This window comes from Dryas octopetala, chromosome 8 (genome assembly GCF_963921425.1).
Source record: "Dryas octopetala chromosome 8, drDryOcto1.1, whole genome shotgun sequence".
Lineage (NCBI taxonomy): Eukaryota > Viridiplantae > Streptophyta > Magnoliopsida > Rosales > Rosaceae > Dryas > Dryas octopetala.
The window spans coordinates 12806744-12825509 of NC_141373.1; the positions used below are offsets into that span (position 1 = coordinate 12806744).

The 18766-nt window shown below is 36.3% G+C and overlaps 1 protein-coding gene across 1 annotated transcript; it reads left to right on the plus strand.

The window, feature by feature from the left end:
- Window positions 1–5903: 5903 nt before the first annotated feature.
- KUP7 (K+ uptake permease 7) lies at window positions 5904–18439 on the plus strand. Its single transcript, XM_086254102.1, has 10 exons — window positions 5904–6428; window positions 9084–9312; window positions 9554–9802; window positions 10779–10829; window positions 12207–12467; window positions 14357–14409; window positions 14542–14656; window positions 14858–15112; window positions 16720–17242; window positions 17521–18439. Exons 1-10 carry the CDS (start codon window positions 6153–6155, stop codon window positions 18062–18064), a joined length of 2556 nt encoding a protein of 851 aa, XP_086110228.1. The 5' UTR covers window positions 5904–6152; the 3' UTR covers window positions 18065–18439.
- The last annotated feature ends 327 nt before the right edge of the window (window positions 18440–18766 follow it).

Consider the following 18766-nt stretch of genomic DNA (forward strand, 5'->3'; position numbering starts at 1 on the left):
GAATGAAGTTTCCTTTGTTTTTGAGTAAATAACTTGTACCAATAGAGGTTTAAAGTGGAGCTCTAGAACCCTTAAGTGTAATTTTGGTGGTTATCAAGTTGGATTATATTTTTTAGAATTAAATTCATTGAAGTTGAATTTTCGTAATTTTTTTTTGAAGATCAATTTATTGTTTTCAGGCTACCGGAAATTAGTATTCATCACTATGATTCCGTATGATTTTTCGGAGAATTATTTGGAGTCTCGAGTTATTTTTGGTGATTTAATAAAGTTTGGAAAATAAGAAAAAAAGGAAAACAAAATAAATGGAAATTGCCTAACACAGCGCCATGTGGCGCGACGCGGTTGACTGTGCGAGCTGACATGATGATAGCTGGCGCCACGCAGGTGCTGAGCTTTTGACACAGGCGAGCTCCCGTGGATGCGTCTCATCGGATCCCCTTCTTGCGATTTAATTAGAGTCGTTCGAGCTCATTAAACAAGGCTTGATCTGGACTGTTGATTGGGCTAAAAGACCGGCCACTGTAGCTCTGGGTTGGGCTGACCCGCGTGTGGGCTTTTGGGTTGATTCGTGGGGTTTTTGTGAGAGGAAATAGGTTTTTTCCAACCTAGTTCAACTTTTAGGCTTCTTTTAAGCATTTTTAGTACACTTTGCCCCACGTTAGAGATTTACAACTTTTTCCAACCCTCTAGTGCCTATAAATAGAGACTCTTGTCCTTCATTTTCATTTGCACCACCAAGTTAGAGTTACTCATTCCTTGGTTATTTGAGAGTCTTTCTAAGAAAAGATATACCAAAAGAGAATAAACTTCCCAAAGTTTAAAGTTTTGGGAGTGCAAAGAGGAGACCTTAGGAGTGGAGTCTAGCTTTGGAGGTTTACAATCGGGTAAGTATTTTATTATTTCTGCTTTATTTATTTTTAGGTTTTAATTTTAGGATGCATGCTTAAATTAAATAAGTATGATTTATTTATTAATTAAGCATATCTAGCCTTATTTTTAGAGACTTATTTACTTATTTGAAAATAATTAGCATGCTATAATTAATAAGTTTCAATTGTAGAGATTAAATTGAATTAATTTAAATTATTTTAGGGAATTGCTTTGAGTTAAAACAACTAGTTAATTAGTTTGACTTTAAGATAAAAGTTGAAACTTGTGAACCCTTAAGTAAACTCTAAAGAGAAGAGTTTAGTCCACTTAGGACTAGAAACGATCGACATATGACTAAAGGAAATATCATATCGTTTTCCCTTATTGTTAATCGTCTTTAACTTAGAGTTTGTTTTCTCTTGTCGTGTTTGTTTCTATCGGATTACCCAATTGTTGAGTTATTAAAAGGTTAAGGTTGCAATAATTGTCTAGTTACGACGGATTTGCCAAGATAGGACCGTATGCGAACGTGGAAGCCTTGTGGAAGAAAATACTTGAAGTGCATTGGATTCCAGGTAGGGGGATTTATCCTACATTCCTCACTATGGACTTTGTGTGTGTATGTGTAGTTTTTAAACTGTGATAACATGCTATTATTATTATTGTGATTGGTCTGAGAGTTTGGGTAGCGTAGTACGTGACCCTGGGTTCAAATCTTTAAACCTTATAGAAGAATGGATCTGTATATTATAAGGAGTCTAGCTAGGTTAACACATGGCTACGTGTTCTTGTGCGAAACGAGAACTCATGATTGATCAAGTGGCAGTGATACGGTTTCTCAATTGCAAGTTCATATCTTTGTTTACTGTGACACTCTCGCTATGGATGCTATTTTTTTTATTAAAGTTGGTCGTAGTTGTATCTAATGTGTATCAACCATTTGAGTTATTATTATTTATAGGTTTTTATGTATGTTTACTATATACTGCTGCAGCTGATATGTTAAATCGATTTTGTGGAAATGTTTTGGGATTTCAGAAATCAATCTTTCACATAGAAATGTTGATAAAGATTTTCAAACCTAGAATGATCCCCTGAGGGAAGCTATGATCGTATGAGATGTTTACTCCCTACTTTCTCTATTTGTTTTATTTCTATTCTATTGCTTATGCATATTTGCCTCTTGGAGGAGGTCTTGACTGAAGGGGTGCGCAGCTTAGATTCTCTTGTCGGGTGTTTCAAGGTCTCTGTTGTCGTGTCTTTTGATAATGTTGTGGTTCTTACATTCCTATTAGGAACCCATTTTGACATTCGAAGACATGCCACCCAACCACCCATACTGTGTCACTCACATTGTTGCCCAAGAAGGAAATTTGTGCATCTATGACCTTGTCTTCAACCAAGGTGAGATGGCTTTTGACATGCTTAGTTTTGAAATGTTTGATCATTGTGATAATGTTGTGTCTGCTTCTTTTGTCCCAACCAAGTTGGCCTTCGGGTCAGGTATTTTCAATTACATAGAAGACTTGGGTTCTATCCAAGACAATGTCGTAGGCGGAATGCTTGGACTAAGGAAGGGCCATCCTTCCAGTCTTGTGACCCAGCTCAGCAAATTCACCCTCAACCGATACTCTTATTGCTTGCCTCTAGACGACCAGGTTTAAGTGCACCATCCAAGCCATAACCATCCCACCCAAGACTGGCATTAAAGCGACCCTTTCCGGTGACAAGATAAGAACCACAACAATATTAGAAGGTCCCCCCAGCCCATTTGGCACCTACAATTACTTGAACTGGTCAGATGTAAGTGTCATCGACATGGAGCACTCCGTTCTTGTGGAGGGAAAATGAGGCTTGGTGGTCGACATCGCTTCTCCTTGTTAATTAATTAAAGGAGCAAGCACGAGAAATGAATGTGAAAAATATTTGCAAGACTTAAACTTGTTAGATAACTTCAAAACAGATTACACTTAAATAAAATGAAAGAATAATAAACTAAATTAGGAAATAACAAAGACTAGTGCATGACTAACAAACTCGTTCAGGCACTGACTTCTCCTATAAACTTGCAACTAAACAACTGTGTCCTTAAAGAATAGGACTTCCTTGACTCCACTATGTAATTCATATAAACATAACATAAATAATCATAATTATTCTCAACACTCTCCCTTAAATTAAATCAGACAACAATTTAGAGAAAAATTATTGCAACTCTAGTGCTTGTTTGCTCTTTCTACCTTCAAGCCATATCCTCTATAGAACAAATTCCCAGTAACTTTCTCAACTTCTAAAACACTGGTAGCTAGAGAGGCTTGGTCAAAATGTCTGCCACTTGGTTTTCACTTCTGCAATAAATCAAGTCAATGATACCATCCTTGGAAAGATCATGCAAGAAGTGAAATCTCACTATATGCTTGCCTCGCCCATGTAGAACATGATTTCTTGAAATTTTGATTACAGAGACATTATCATAAAATATTAATGATGTTGAATCTTCTTGTTCATTGTGAAGTGACTCCAGTATCCGTCTAAGTCAAATAGCCTGACAAGCTGATGAAGCTGCTGCAACAAACTCTGCTTCAGTGGTAGATAAAGTGACAATCTGCTGTTTCTTTGAAGACCAAGAAACAGCCCCTGCACCCATCCTAAACACATATACGGATGTGCTTTTTCTATCATCCGGATCTCCTGCATAGTCATTATCTGTAAATTCAATCAAATCTGATTTTACTTCCTTTTTATACAGAATACCAAGATTAATTGTAGCCTTTAGATAACAAAAGATCCTCTTTGCAACTAAGAGATGAATCTTCGTTGGGTTCTCCATGTATCGACTAACCAAACTAACAACGTGCATAATATCCGGCCTTATCGAAGTCAAATACATCAAGCTACCCACTATTTTCTTGTAGAGAGTAGGATTAACTTTCATTCCTCCAGGATTTTTTATGAGCATCAAATCTTGTGATGATGGAGTACTAATTGGATTGCAATCCAACATTTTAAATTTGTCCAGTATTTCCTACACATACTTCTTATGCCCAAATCTGTCATCATTGAATGCTTAAAAGCATCAAACGTGGTTGTATCAGTACATGTGGAAATTAAGTTATCCACATACAAACAGACAACAAGGATCTTACGATCATCAATAATCTTGATGAACTGAACAAGATTGTTCGGCGGGTACTTGCCGAACGAAACCATAGGTTTCGGCACTGGCCCGCCGAACCAGCCACTACCTGTAAATGTTTTTTACTGCTGAACCAGCCACCATCCGGCGAGTTCATCATTTTCGGCGGTGTCGAGGAAGAAGAGTAAGGCTCAAGAGAGAGAGAGAGAAAGAGAGTGAGGGAGATAGTGGGTTCGGTAGAGAGAATAGTGAGGTGAGAGAGAGAGTGTGTGTGTGTTCGGGAGAGAGAAGAAGAGTGAGGAGAGAGATTAGGCTGGGGAGGGAGGTGGGCGGGGTGAGGGAAGGGGAAGGGATGCTAGGTGTATGTTTTTATTTTTATTTTTATTTTTTATTTTTTATTTTTGTCTAAGTTGATGGGGGGGGGGGTGTGTTGGTTGAGGGAAGAAGAGAGTGGGAAAGAGAGAGAGAGGTGTGTTTGGTCTTTTCCCTTTGATTTTTTATTTTTGTTAAGAAAGGTATGCAAAAAGAAAAAAAATGGTGTGCAAATAGCAGTAATCATAATAATTGGTTTTCAGTTACATTTTTATTTGTTCTTTACGGTTGCAACTTGGATGAATAAAGGATAATGATGTATGGTTTTCAAATGCATTGAAATTATATGGTTTCAAGTACAAGGACATTTGACAAAAAAAAAAACAGTACAAGGACCTTAATTGCCATTCTCAATTAATTAATAATATTCTTATGATATCTTATCACAAATTAACATGCTTCATCCTATAAGCTATCCCAATTTTCAAATGTGGGATTTGGTTACGGTGTCTACAAAGATCTCATGAGTAGTGCCGTGTCTAATGTCTATGCTAAGTTGCTAACAACCCTCTTCAATTGAAAATAATTAATTGGGCCTCCCGACTATAGTACCAAAAAGGAATAAATAATTGGGCCTCACTGAAATAGTCTTTGGGTCGACGAACACAACAAATGGCTTTAAAAAATAAAGATAGAGTCTCACGCATTTGTGATAGAGCTAAATAAAAGGGCAATGCTAGGTGTATCATATTTTAGTACCATATCTCTAATAAAGGTGAAACCCACCAATACAAATAGGTCTTACCTCTATTAGAGATGTGATATTTAGAAATAAAGAAATATAATAAAAGTTGGTATTTATACTATAAACATGTTAAAAACTAATGAAACCAACATAAAATACACAATTCAAGTTTATGAAGTCACATCTACCCGTGTTATGGCATAAAAATGACTGTTACAAATTGCCGTTGTCTGTTAGTGCCAATTTGTCCAATTTTTTTTTTTAAACCCACCGAGATCTCAGCACAAAAAACACAGAGAAATTATAAAATGGGCTTATTTGTTACAAAGTGAATATATTTGTCATTGTAATTTTTTAAGTGAGTTTGTTTATTATTAAGGACTGTAAAATAGACTTTAAATAAATAAATTATTTTTTTTTTGATGTGGGATACTTGAAATTGTATGACCTTTTAGTGTTAATAGGCTTGAGATATATTTGCAAATTGGGCCTTTATCTAAAAATTTTTTCTAAAAAATCAGAGCCCTAGTCAAAAGACTCAAAACTGGATAACCGAATCGAACGAGCCAATCAGTTCAGTTAATTGAACCTGTCGGTTGGCAAGCTTCCTAGTTCGATTTCAGTTATGGAAGTGTCAATACCGATTACCGACACTTTTGATTCGAATAATGCATGCATGACCCGTTTTCCAAGCTTGAGCCCATGGACTTGCTCTCTTTCTGGACCGGCCTGACGTGGCCCAAAAGGGAGCAATTCATAACCGGTTTGGATCGGGTCGCCCCATTGTACATCCTCCTACGGACACACAAGTCACACAAACACCAGCTCACTCAATTTTTCATTTCCCGTTGATGTTGAAGAAGCTCAACCCCAACTTTAGCCAAAAATAAACAAAATCCCCATCCCCATTTCCAAACCCAAAATTTCCTTCCTCTTTTTTCCCCATTTCGTATGCCAAATCCTAAAATTTTCCATCACTTTCCTCCCATCCAAACACAAAATCCCACTCTAGTATTCACCAATCCTAATTCCTCTTCAAAATCACACAAAATATAAACGAAAAATAGAGACGGACAGTTGTCATTGATGGCTGACGAGGAAGCTCCCGAGAGGGGCGAGATCAATGGCGGACTACCCTCCATGGACTCCATCGAGTCACGGTGGGTCTTCCAGGATGAGGACGACTCAGAGATCGACGACGAGGACGCAGAGGAAGATGTGAGGCATCGGACGGTTGTGGATTCGGAGGACGATGAAGACGACGATAATGCCGAGCAGCGGTTGATTCGCACAGGGCCTCGCATCGATTCCTTCGACGTCGAAGCACTTGAGGTCCCCGGCGCTCACCGAAACGAATATGAGGTGCTTCGACCTTGAAACTCTCAGTTTTACTATTTATTTTGAAACGAGCTTAAGATTTGCATTGTGGTTTGAGTGCAAGTGGCCTTGCTCTTTTAACATTGCTTTGTATGAGCTAGAAATCAATGCTTGTCTTCGCTTTGGTTTCCTATAATGGCTTATTGTACATTTTGGGAAATATAGTTATTGGGAAATTATCTGATGCGAATCTAGGTGTAACAATAGTACTTGTGGAGCTGTTTTTTGTTTTGTTTTATTATTATTGTTATTATTTTAGTTAGAATGAATGTTGCCTGACATGTCATAGCAACGTTTATGCTGAAGCAAGCTAATGCCCTTTGTAGGGAACATCTTTAGCATCCTAACCACTTTAAAATACTGTCACTTTTTTATAGCTTGGAGTTTTAACTGTTACTTCTGTGAATGATTACCCTTTATAGCTATTTGATTTTCTGCAGAATGCTGGGATGAAAAAACAAAAAGAAATGCCTAAGCATTTCTGTTATCTACAGTTTTGGATTTTGAGATTTTTTTTCCCTTTCTTCTTTAATGAGATCACATTCTGAATGTTATATAAGAGCTCATGAGCATGGCATGAGTGGCTTTTTAAAGGTAAACATAAGTAATGGGTGTTCTAATTATGGTAAAGAATTAAGATTGGATGACTTTAAATCTTTTTAGTCTTTGAGTAGAGCTCCTAACTTGGTATACAATAATTAAGGAGGTGGGGTTTAAATAAATAAACTGATTAAATTTTGGCATTTTAATGGGTAACTATTATTCGTGTAGCTATAATAACAATAGGATCCTTTATTATTCCTGTTCTATCTCTTTTCTTATTGGTTATCCCAGCAGAGAAGGGAGGAAAGGGGGGGTTGGAGGAGGGAAGGAGGGTAGGAGGCCAAATATATGCCTATCACCCTATTGGTTTTCTACGTGCAAGAATGGGTAGAAAATATTGATCATTTTTTTTATTTCTTCATTGCCCAATAGCTCTTGGATTGTGGCACAAGCTTTTTGGAGAGGCAAGGTTGAGCTGGGTTGTATAATTATTATTTGAGAAACATTGTGCTTTTGGGTGAGGAAGGTTAAAGTTTGGTGGAAGTGCGGGGTTATGTCTGTTTTTTGGTGGTTTGGATAGAAAGAAATGGTCGAATATTTGAGGAAAATTTAGGGGAGGAGGTGTCATCTTTATGGGATTGGGTGAGGTTTTTGGCTTCTTTGTGGAAATAGGTAGAGGCAGATTGAAAGATATTTGGAGGATTGCTGCTGGTAGATTGGAGTAGTTTGTATACGGCTGTTCTGAAGTTTTTTTTTTGTGGTGGTTATAGCTTTGTCTAAGTGGTGGACCTCACGGTTGAACATTATTTTTTAACTCATACACTTTTCACTTAGTAAAATCTAAATTTGCTGTCATGAAAAATATCCCATACTTCCTGCTGTAAGGCTGGTAATGTGCTGCATTTTATTTTAATGGATGAATATAGAGTTGCCTTATCTATACAATTATGGAGAAAACTCTATTTGTCAATGTAGAAAATATCAATTATTCCCCTTTTACATTCAAAAAGTTTAATAATAGATATAAAAATTAAGGTTAATATAATAATCAAACCCTTTTCTTTACCCACCCACTTTATTTCTCCCATACCCTACTTTTTCTCTCCCTATTATTACTCTTCTCTCACACTGTAGTACCTTCCATTACAGCCCATCACACTGCACATGTATTTCAAGTGTGTGGTGCTTCTAGTTGACTATTTATGATTTAAATCTCTTTTGACCACAAATCTAATTACATTTAATTGGAGGCATAGCTAGCATTGAGAAGGATCAATAATAGTAGCAATCAGTACCAGATTTATAGGGACAAAAGAGGAGCAAATTTCTGCTCAAGGATTTTCAATAAACCCTTAGTTATATGTAATTTCCTGTTTTATTTCGTATGCTACCTTGTGCATCTGTGAAGGAGGTTGAATTTTAGGTTTTTAGAAACTTAGTATTTTCATGTTAGGAAGATGGTAAGATATAGATATTTGGATTGTAACCATAACCCAACCAGTATGATGAATTTGCACTTTTTTTCTTATGAGAAAGAGACTTTTATTAAAAAGCAGAAAGTACAATATATGAATTTGCATATTGAACTAATACCTAGGCAACTGATAGTAGATTACAAATTTGCTTCACAAAAGCACTTAACTCAGTTACCTTTTCTGTGGCCACTGGAGAAAGTATGCAGTTCTCTCCAATATGGGTTTAGATTGTCTGCCTTATAGTTCATTATGAACTTTGAGTTTTCTTCAGAAAGAGGGAACCCTGCTCGTTTTTGGAACTATCCAGTTCGTCTAATATGAATTCATAGATAGGTTATGGTTCATCCGAATCAAATTTGAATTCTCTACTGAAAGGGAACCTTGCTACAGGAGTCCTTTCTTGGAGCATAAATATTCCTCATATAGTTGTCTCTTTACCTATGTTTTTTTCCCCCTTTTCTTCTGTTTCCTTTCACGTTGTTAACCTTATTTTTATTCTAGGGGAGGAGTTAATAATAGTGACAATAACACTATTGAATTATGCTGAATTATATTTGCTTTCCATAGGGCACACATTTTGTTATTAGACTTTGTTGTAATAATAAAGTATATTTAATTGCAGGATTTCAGTTTTGGAAGGAAAATAATAATTGCGTTTCAGACCCTTGGGGTTGTCTTTGGTGATGTTGGAACAAGTCCATTGTATACCTTCAGTGTGATGTTTAGTAAGGCACCTATTAATGGAAATGAAGATGTTCTTGGAGCATTGTCGCTAGTCCTATACACCTTAATCTTGATCCCCTTGCTTAAGTATGTGCTGGTCGTTCTTTGGGCTAATGATGATGGTGAAGGTATGCTTCATGTTGTAAATCAAGCCTCCATTTTCTGTCATCCTCTTTCTCTTTCTCTTTCTCTTTCTCTCTCTCACTCTCTCTCTCTCTCTCTCTCTCACTCTCTCTCTCTCTCTCTATATGTATATATATATGTATATGTGTATATATATCTATCAAAATACAAACCTATTATTTATGTAGTACAAATGTAAATATTTGCTTGAATGCATATTTATTTATGGCTATTTAATTGTTCCAGGTGGTACATTTGCTTTGTACTCATTGATCTGTCGACATGCTAAGGTCAGTCTTCTTCCTAATCAGCTTCCGTCAGATGCCCGTATATCGAGCTTCAGGCTAAAGGTGCCATCTCCTGAACTTGAGAGATCTTTAAAAATCAAGGAAAGGCTTGAGGCTTCACTGACTCTGAAAAAGCTTCTTCTGATGTTAGTGCTTGCTGGTACTGCTATGGTGATAGCTGATGGGGTTGTTACGCCAGCAATGTCAGGTATTTGCACAATCTATTTGATGCAGGACAACACAAGGTGGGTGTTGCCTATGATTATGGTGGGATTAGGGTGATAGAAATTTTAGGACTATAATATTTTAATGGAACAAATAGGGTTTATGCCTGCTGTAAGTTTAGAGAAATAAGAGAGATGGAGAAGAATGTAGGAAGAAAAGAGAGAAGGTAGAGGAGATACCAAGGCACCAAGCCTTTTTTTTTTTTTTTTGTTTAATTAGAAACACAAATTTCATTAAGAAATGAAATTAAAACAAAGGGGACACACCTTGTCCCCTGAACATCCACTCTTTAGGCTACAGCTAACAAAGATTAACAATAAAAACAAAACAAAAAACAGAACTACGTGGGCTTCAAAAACACTTAATTTTAACTCATCAAAATCTCAATTGGTGTACAGAAAATAGCCTTATCTATAGGCTTCAAATACATCTCCCAAAGACTCGTAAAATACCAAAAGTCTTATTACAATATACAATACTAGAAGCTTCATTAGACACTAAGAGACCCTTAAAGAACCTAGAGACATTGTATTTTCCTAAGACCCAAATAAGTAGACTCTTAATAACACTAGACCCAAATAAACTCTTAATAAAACTCTTAGATTGTCTCGTTGACTTATTTATTTATTTCTGATTCTTGCACTACCATGGGACATTGGAAATTCATTTTAGACCCAAAAGGCCTTATTGTTAGATTTAGGCTAAAGGACTTAGTCTTGGGCTTCCACAGAGGATACTTCTTTTCTAACCAAGCTGTAGCTACTGCATCACCATTCTTTTGTTTATTGTTGCAACTGATCAACCTACTAATGATGTGATGAAATGAGGAAATACTGCAATGATCCTTCCATGTATATTTTTATATCATTCTATATTGAGGAGAGTGGGTTTGCATAATTATTTTTATGTTTGGTGTTACCTTGTGATTGCTTTTCATTTTCTTGTTTTTCTTAATGCAGTAGTGTCAGCTGTTGGTGGTCTAAAGGTTGGAGTAGATGCAATTGAGCAAGGTATTGTTTAACCTGTTGAGCAAGTCTCAAATTTGACTTTACTTTTTGTCTTTCTGCTTTTTATTTTTCTATTTTTTTTGTTTGATGTATTGTTATCATAGTTGGCAGTTTACAGTCATGATTGAGCTTAAGGGGCTAGATAGTTTAGGTTTTGGGCTAGGGATAGTATGGCTTGGACAGTATGGAGTTCTAGCATAGAACTTTAGAATATGGAAATCTTGTGGTTCTTAATAAAACTAAAATTTGATATCTTAGCATAAAGAACTGTTTCATGTGATGCGTATATTTATAATTTTGACTTGCCTATGATGAATGCGGATTTCTGGAGTCACAGTGGTTGCGTTTTAGTTGGTAAAGAATGCTGACCTTGATGGCATGGCATTAATATCCAATTTGGAACGGAGGAGTGGACTTTTTCTCTTTCCCTCATCAAACCACAGTTACTTTTAGCTTTGATGCAGCTTGACTTGTGGTTAGCAAACGAAGTACTACCATATTTTGTGTCTCAGCAGTAAAAGTATATTGTGTGTACCTCTAATGCGAAGCATAAGCTTACTGAGGAGTTTTTTTGTTATTGGAACTTATAGTGGTAAAGAATGCTGCCCTTCATGGTATGACATTAATATCCAATGGGTGTATTATGATTTGGAATGAACAAGTGGACCTTTTCTTTTTCCCTCATCAAAACAGCAGTTACTTTTTGCTTTGTGCAGCTTGAGTTGTGGTTAGCAAGAGGAAAAGCAACAATATTGTGTGTGTTTGTAAAAGAGTAAATACTCTCTGTGTACCTCTGATGTGAAGCATAAGCTTACCAAGGAAACTTTTTAATTTTATTCTAGAAAAGACCTGCCTGGGTCTCTTCTCTAACACGTGCATCAGGACATGCCTCCAGATCTGCTATGGAAGTATCTATGAAAACTAAATCTATTTCGTACTTATTGCTCTAAAGTTTGTCACTTACAATATGAAGTAGTCCCCCAGTCTGATGGTTAAGTAATTACTGATGGTCATTTTCCTTGTTTTAATTAAGCATTTTGTATATCATTTTGTTGCTTTTGCCTCTTACATCTGTCTTTTGTGCTTCCCCAGTAATGTTTTTTTTGTTTTCATGTGTGTTTTATCAATTTCTTGAAGCACAACATGCTTGTAATATCAATGGTTCTAAATTTTGGCCAAATCATGCATTCCTCATTTCATGAAAGCAGTTTTTTGAAGTGGTTGACTGGGATGAAAATCTTTGTTTCCTATTCTTTTTTCCCTCTTCTTTCTCTTCTTTTTTCTTTTTATTTCTTTGTTCTACATATAGTTGAGCTGTTTATGCTGTTTTAGTTTAACCATAAAATTAGATTCTTACTTCCCTTTTTCTTATGGGTGCAGATGAAGTGGTGATGATTTCAGTTGCCTTTCTTATAGTTTTATTCAGTGTACAGAAATTTGGGACAAGTAAAGTTGGCCTTGTTGTAGGGCCTGCCTTATTCATATGGTTTTGTTCCCTTGGGAGCATTGGGATTTACAACCTTGTTAAATATGACAGCAGTGTCTTTAAGGCATTCAATCCTGTTCACATCTATTACTTCTTCAAGAGGAACTCAGCTAAGGCTTGGTATTCTCTCGGGGGTTGTATTCTATGCGCAACAGGTAATCAATCTGGAGAACGTGGATTTGGGGATGCATTATGGTTGCTATCTTGTTTCTATAAATTTTAAATTTTAAATTTTAAATTATGAATGGATCACATTCCCACTGGAATCATTTTCTTTATTAATAAAATTTCTGTTTCTTATGAAAGAAATTTACAAATTATTTTAATGCCTGTAAACCCTTAATGAGAAACAGGTTTTCATTAAATGAAAATAACGAAGTTCATAGAACAATACAGTGGACAAGATGTCCACCATCCTACAAGATCCTAGGTAACAAACTCTAGGATAGTAAAAGCCAAACAAATAGAGTATAACAGAGTAGTGAAACAGCAATAATTAAATGCTAACACATAACAGCCTCCCAATAAGACATAATTGCAGGAATTAAGTTGTCCCTGAAAGCTGGAGTGACTGATGCCTATAATGAAGCCCAAAACCAAACTCTCCCCTACAAATTATCTACTTCTTTTCCCCTTAGCATCATCAAAGACCCTTTTATTTCTCTCCATCCAAATTACCCACAAAACAGTCATCACAGCATGCATCCCCAACACCACACCCCTCTTTCTCCTTCCAAAAAAACTTATATCTAGCACACATTAAGCACTCACATGAAGCTGGAATGTCCCAGTTCACTTTAGTCTCCCTAAAAGTCTCTGTCACAAGGTAAGTGCAATGGGACAAAGAAGCAGCAAATGAATTGAGCTTTCAGCATCCTTCTCACACATTACACACCAGTGGGGAGAGAGACAGCAAGAAGGTTGTCTCCATTGAACCATATCACAGGTGTTCATCCTCCCATGGGATATAATCCAAGCTAACACCTGTACATTCGGAGGTACTTTTGCCTACCAAATTGCGTGAGAGAGACCAAAAGGAGAGAGAGAGAGAGAGAGAGAGAGAGAGAGAGAGAGAGAGAGAGAGAGAGAGAGAGAGAGAGAGAGAGAGAGAGAGAGAGAGAGAGAGAGAGAGAGAGAGAGAGAAGAATTGTCCATCAATTGCTTTGAATAGGATTTACATGAGAAATCTCCTGATGGCTCAGACATCCATATTCTTCTATCCGATTTTGAAGGAACCAGAAAAGCATTCTCTAAGACGGCCAAAAACTCTGTTAACTCCCCCTACTTCCTGATCATTTAGATTCCTTCGAAAGCCAAAATCCCAAGACAACAGAAAAGAGGCAGAATGTTGGTCAGGAATTTGAGTTATTGAACTAGTTCACTGAGATAAGGTTTAATGCAGAAACAAATAAGGCTATTGCAGGTATAAAGGCTCAGCTACAAGGATTTTGGTTTTAGAAATGTGGTTTCTGGAATTAGTGGCAATATGTTGCTTAATTATTAACGAGGAGAGATGGCTGGTTAGATTGCTCACCTCTCTTATTAAACATACTTAGAGAGCCCTAATTTATAGCTGCCTTCCAATCTAAAAGAATAGTAGAAAGTTATAAATCACTAAATTCAACTGAAACTGACGCCCACAAAGAAGCCCAAAATCTTTTCCCATAGTTCCTTCACCCCATCGCCTTTGTAATTCTTCTATAATGAAACTGGGGAAGTATTCCACAGCTTTGCAAATCAAAACAAAAAATCTTCTTACTCTATCCCGTAGCTTGTTTCTTCTGTTTCTTTTTATAAGGGAAAAAAAGGGTGTGGTGTTGGTATTGTCTTATTATTGAAAGAACTCAAAGCATGAATTATGGGATGTGAAACATCACTCACAAGGTGTGAATTATTGATAGAACTCTTAAGCTTTTATATGCAAATAGGGTTCAAGTTTGTGTCTTGATTCATATGGTGAACTGGGAACCTAAATATTAGTGGGTATCAACACTAAATTTTTGCCTGTTTTTCTTATTGTTACTGATGGCATAGTATGTTTCAGGTTCTGAGGCAATGTTTGCAGATCTTTGCTACTTTTCTGTTCGATCAGTCCAGGTAAAGAATGAAGAAATTAGTGGTTTCTGGATAACTATCTTATACATTTCTTGTGATACAACATAGTGTCAGAGCATATGGTGTTGGCCTTCTGATTACTACATTAATTTACTGGGTACTTGTTCTTTGCAGCTTACATTTGTGTTTCTTGTTTTGCCCTGTCTTATGTTGGGTTATTTGGGTCAAGCCGCATACCTTATGGAGAACCCCAGTGGGGCTGGGCAAGCTTTCTTTTCTTCAATTCCAAGTAAGCAATCATTGGTTCATTTCCATCATTAGTAGTCTAATTGGTTTGGACTTTCTACGTATTCTTCAGGGATCATACTTGTTTTATTAATTCTTAGATATATTGTAAACTTAATAAATCCCTTGTTAGCAGTTTGTAACGTTGTATTGCATGCATAGATGGAAATTAATTCTTGAGAAATTCTACTGTCTTTGCCTGCAGATGGTGCTTTCTGGCCTGTGTTCTTCATTGCTAACATTGCTGCATTGATTGCTAGTCGTGCAATGACAACAGCCACATTTTCATGCATTAAACAATCAATGGCACTTGGTTGTTTCCCTCGTCTCAAAATCATACATACCTCCCGGAAATTCATGGGGCAAATATATATCCCTGTCGTAAATTGGTTTTTGCTGGTGGTTTGCCTGGTGTCTATCTGCTCTATTTCCAGCATCGATGAGATTGGAAATGCATATGGTAATACTCATTTCTCATTATGCTCCAAACTATTTAATCCCATATTCTGTTCATGTTTGTTTTTCATTTGTTAATGAACTTTAGGTAAATTTTGGGTTACTTGTAGCCGTCTTACAAAACAAGCTTTTACATAAAGCTAATTGTTTAGGTTTGTTTGGGATCTGAATCAATCTTTTGCATCCCCTCACCTAGTAGTACTTCCAATTTTTCACACACTTGACTAGACAAACTTTGTTTGGTTAGACAATTTTTTATTATTGCTGTAGTTTTCAACAAAAAGGTAAGTTCTAAATCATTTGCATGTTGCTATAAAGTAAAAGTAATCTATTTTTGTGTTATATATAAAAGTGGGAGTTAGTACCAGAAGAAAAAGAAAATGTGGTAGTGTGTTATAACATCTGTTGAACAAAAATGCCTTACTGAAATGACAATATTTGAATAATAAAATTCTCTCCCTTTTTTTTTTTTCTTATTTATACACTCTAGCCTTCACTTCATACTGCTTGTGTTTGTTGTTTTTATTTTATTTTTAAAGTTATCCCCTTTTCTTTTTTCCTTTTTTTTTTTTTTTTGAGAAAAGTTATCCTCTCTATTGTTGTTTATTCTTGTTATTGGCCTAATCCCAACAATTAGAACTTTTTTTGGCCGTTCCATACCTGAAACTTACTTCCAACTAACTTTCTTGTATTTTTCATTTTGAAGAAAGGTATATCATGTGTTTTAAAAGTTTTCAATTTCCTTAATACTTTTTTCTAAAACAAATTACTTCTTCAAAGAAAAAAATTCTATACTATTTTCAAGAGAACCCATTTTTTCAATCATCATATATAAAATCCCAAGTATACCATTATTTTTTAACAATTGTGATAATAAGCTTTAAAATCCCAAGTATACCATTATTTTTTAACAATTGTGATAATAAGCTTTAAAATCATGGATAATATGGTAATTACATATTATCCTAATTCAACCAACTACTCATCTAAGCACAACCCATTTTCTTTTTACTCCTATGATATTTAAACACACAACTTTTTATTTTTATATTTTTAAAGTCACATTTAAACACAGTGTGTGGGATCCATCTAGTTACTTGATAATAAAATCAAATAACTCATAAAGATATATAAATTAAAATTCGTAATAGAATCTCAATTTAAAATTCTTTATGATTAATAAAAATAATACTAATTTGGAGTCTTTTTTTTTTTTTTTTTTTTTCTCTTAGATGCAATACATACTACATCTTATATCTTTTATGGATAAACCATCTAAATGCTATGGAATGATCCCTTTTTGTATTTGGTGACTTTCACTTTTTGAACCCGTCATTGCACTTTCTTGTTTTTCTAAGTTGGAACCCAATAGGTCAGTCCTACATGACTTGAAACCTCACATTCTAAAATATCTCTGTGGTTCCAACTCAGAATCAACCACTGAACTGGTTTTACTCGCTTGCAAAATAACATACAGGTATTGTCATGAATTATTTCAACAGTCTATATCAATTATATTTTTCATGTACCTGCATGGATGAACTTAATTTGCATAAAACCGATTTATATACAGGTTTTTAATATCTTGATAATGATCCTCTTTTACTACAGGCATTGCTGAGCTAGGAGTGATGATGATGACGACCATTTTAGTAACAATTGTTATGCTTCTTATATGGCAGATAAACGTTATCATTGTGCTGGGTTTCATAGTAATTTTCCTGGGTTTGGAGTTGACCTTTTTCTCATCAGTTTTGTGGAGTGTGGGGGATGGAAGTTGGATAATTTTGGTCTTTGCCATAATTATGTTCTTTATAATGTTTATCTGGAACTATGGAAGCAAGCTTAAGTATGAAACTGAAGTCAAGCAAAAGCTGTCAATGGATTTGATGCGGGAATTGGGTTGCAATCTTGGGACAATCAGAGCTCCAGGCATTGGCTTGCTATATAATGAGCTGGTGAAGGGAATACCAGCAATTTTTGGCCATTTTCTGACCACACTTCCTGCAATCCACTCAATGGTCATATTTGTTTGTATAAAGTATGTTCCAGTTCCTGTAGTGCCTCAAAGTGAAAGGTTTCTTTTCCGGCGTGTCTGCCCAAAAAGCTACCACATATTTCGTTGCATCGCCAGGTAACATGCTAAATTTCTGTGAGTTGGGAGAGTTAGGTGCTGGCCATTGTTGAATCTTGTGCAAATTTTTTATCCATATTGTAATACTGGACCTCAATGGCATGACCACATGACCCTGTGTTTTATGAAATGTCAAATTGCCAAATCATTCTTGAAAATGTCAGCCTCAGCTAAAATGTATTAGTTTCAATCAAAACATCTGACAATAGATAAGGTGGAATCATTGATGTTCACATTTGTTTAGTTTCCTTACACGTCTGATGTTATGACTTCAACAGGTATGGCTACAAGGATGTCCGTAAAGAAAGTCACCAGACATTTGAACAGCTTCTAATTGAGAGCCTTGAGAAATTCATTCGTCGGGAAGCTCAGGAGCGGTCACTGGAGAGTGATGGGGATGACTGTGATACAGATTCTGAGGATGAGTCCTCTTGCTCAAGGGTTCTTATAGCCCCCAATGGAAGTGTCTACTCACTTGGCGTTCCTCTCCTGGCTGAGTACAAGGAGGCAAGCAAGCCGCCAGTCGCAGAAGCAAGCACATCAGAGGAGGTGATGCCAGCACCCCCTACACAGTCAACAACGTCCGATGCTGAGCAGAGTATTGAGGGGGAACTATCTTTTATACACAAGGCCAAAGAATCAGGGGTTGTCTATCTTCTTGGCCATGGGGATATTAGGGCCAGGAAAGATTCCTGGTTTATTAAGAAGTTAATCATTAATTACTTTTATGCCTTCTTGAGAAAGAATTGCAGGAGGGGGATTGCAAATTTGAGTGTGCCCCATACGCATCTAATGCAGGTTGGCATGACATACATGGTTTGAGGGTCGATTTTTCTACCGAAATAAGGCAAATTTAACTTTTACACCAGGGTCAAGACACAGGCAACTGGTGTTACAAAAAAGGCCTAGATGTGGCACGCCTTGCTATTGCTGCAGCTTACAATCACGTGCTTCTTAGAATTTCTTTGCTCTTTTGATTGTTGACCATTTGGATCCACCAATCCTTTAGGATGTCACATCGCTCAAGTTTTGTACTCCTCGGGTTATCTTACAAGCATAGATTTTCGCTGCTATGCATTTGGAAAGTGTACTGTAATTACCATGTTGAAGTTATGTGAATGCAAATTTATAATGACTTCCTTCCACTTACAATTGGTTGACATTGAAACGACTATTGCTGGATTGGCATTCATATAACTTGTATAGACATTATACGAAATTGAGATCACCTGTGAGTTTTATTAGGTGCTCTCTCTCTCTCTCTCACCATTGTGGATTTACTTTTAACTGTTTTCTGCATTGATTCATACCTAGTGCACAAGTCTTTTTTGGTAGTGCACAAGTTGATTAGAAGGGAATTGCAGGAGCCTCAATCTCAATAGTGAAAGCTGATGAAAGAGAACCATTGTATACAGGGCCCTTTAAATTAAGTATACCTCATGTAACCCATAATGATGCATCACTTTGGGCATGGACGGATCTAGAAATTCTCTATAGTGGGGGGCTTTGAATAATAAAAAAAGA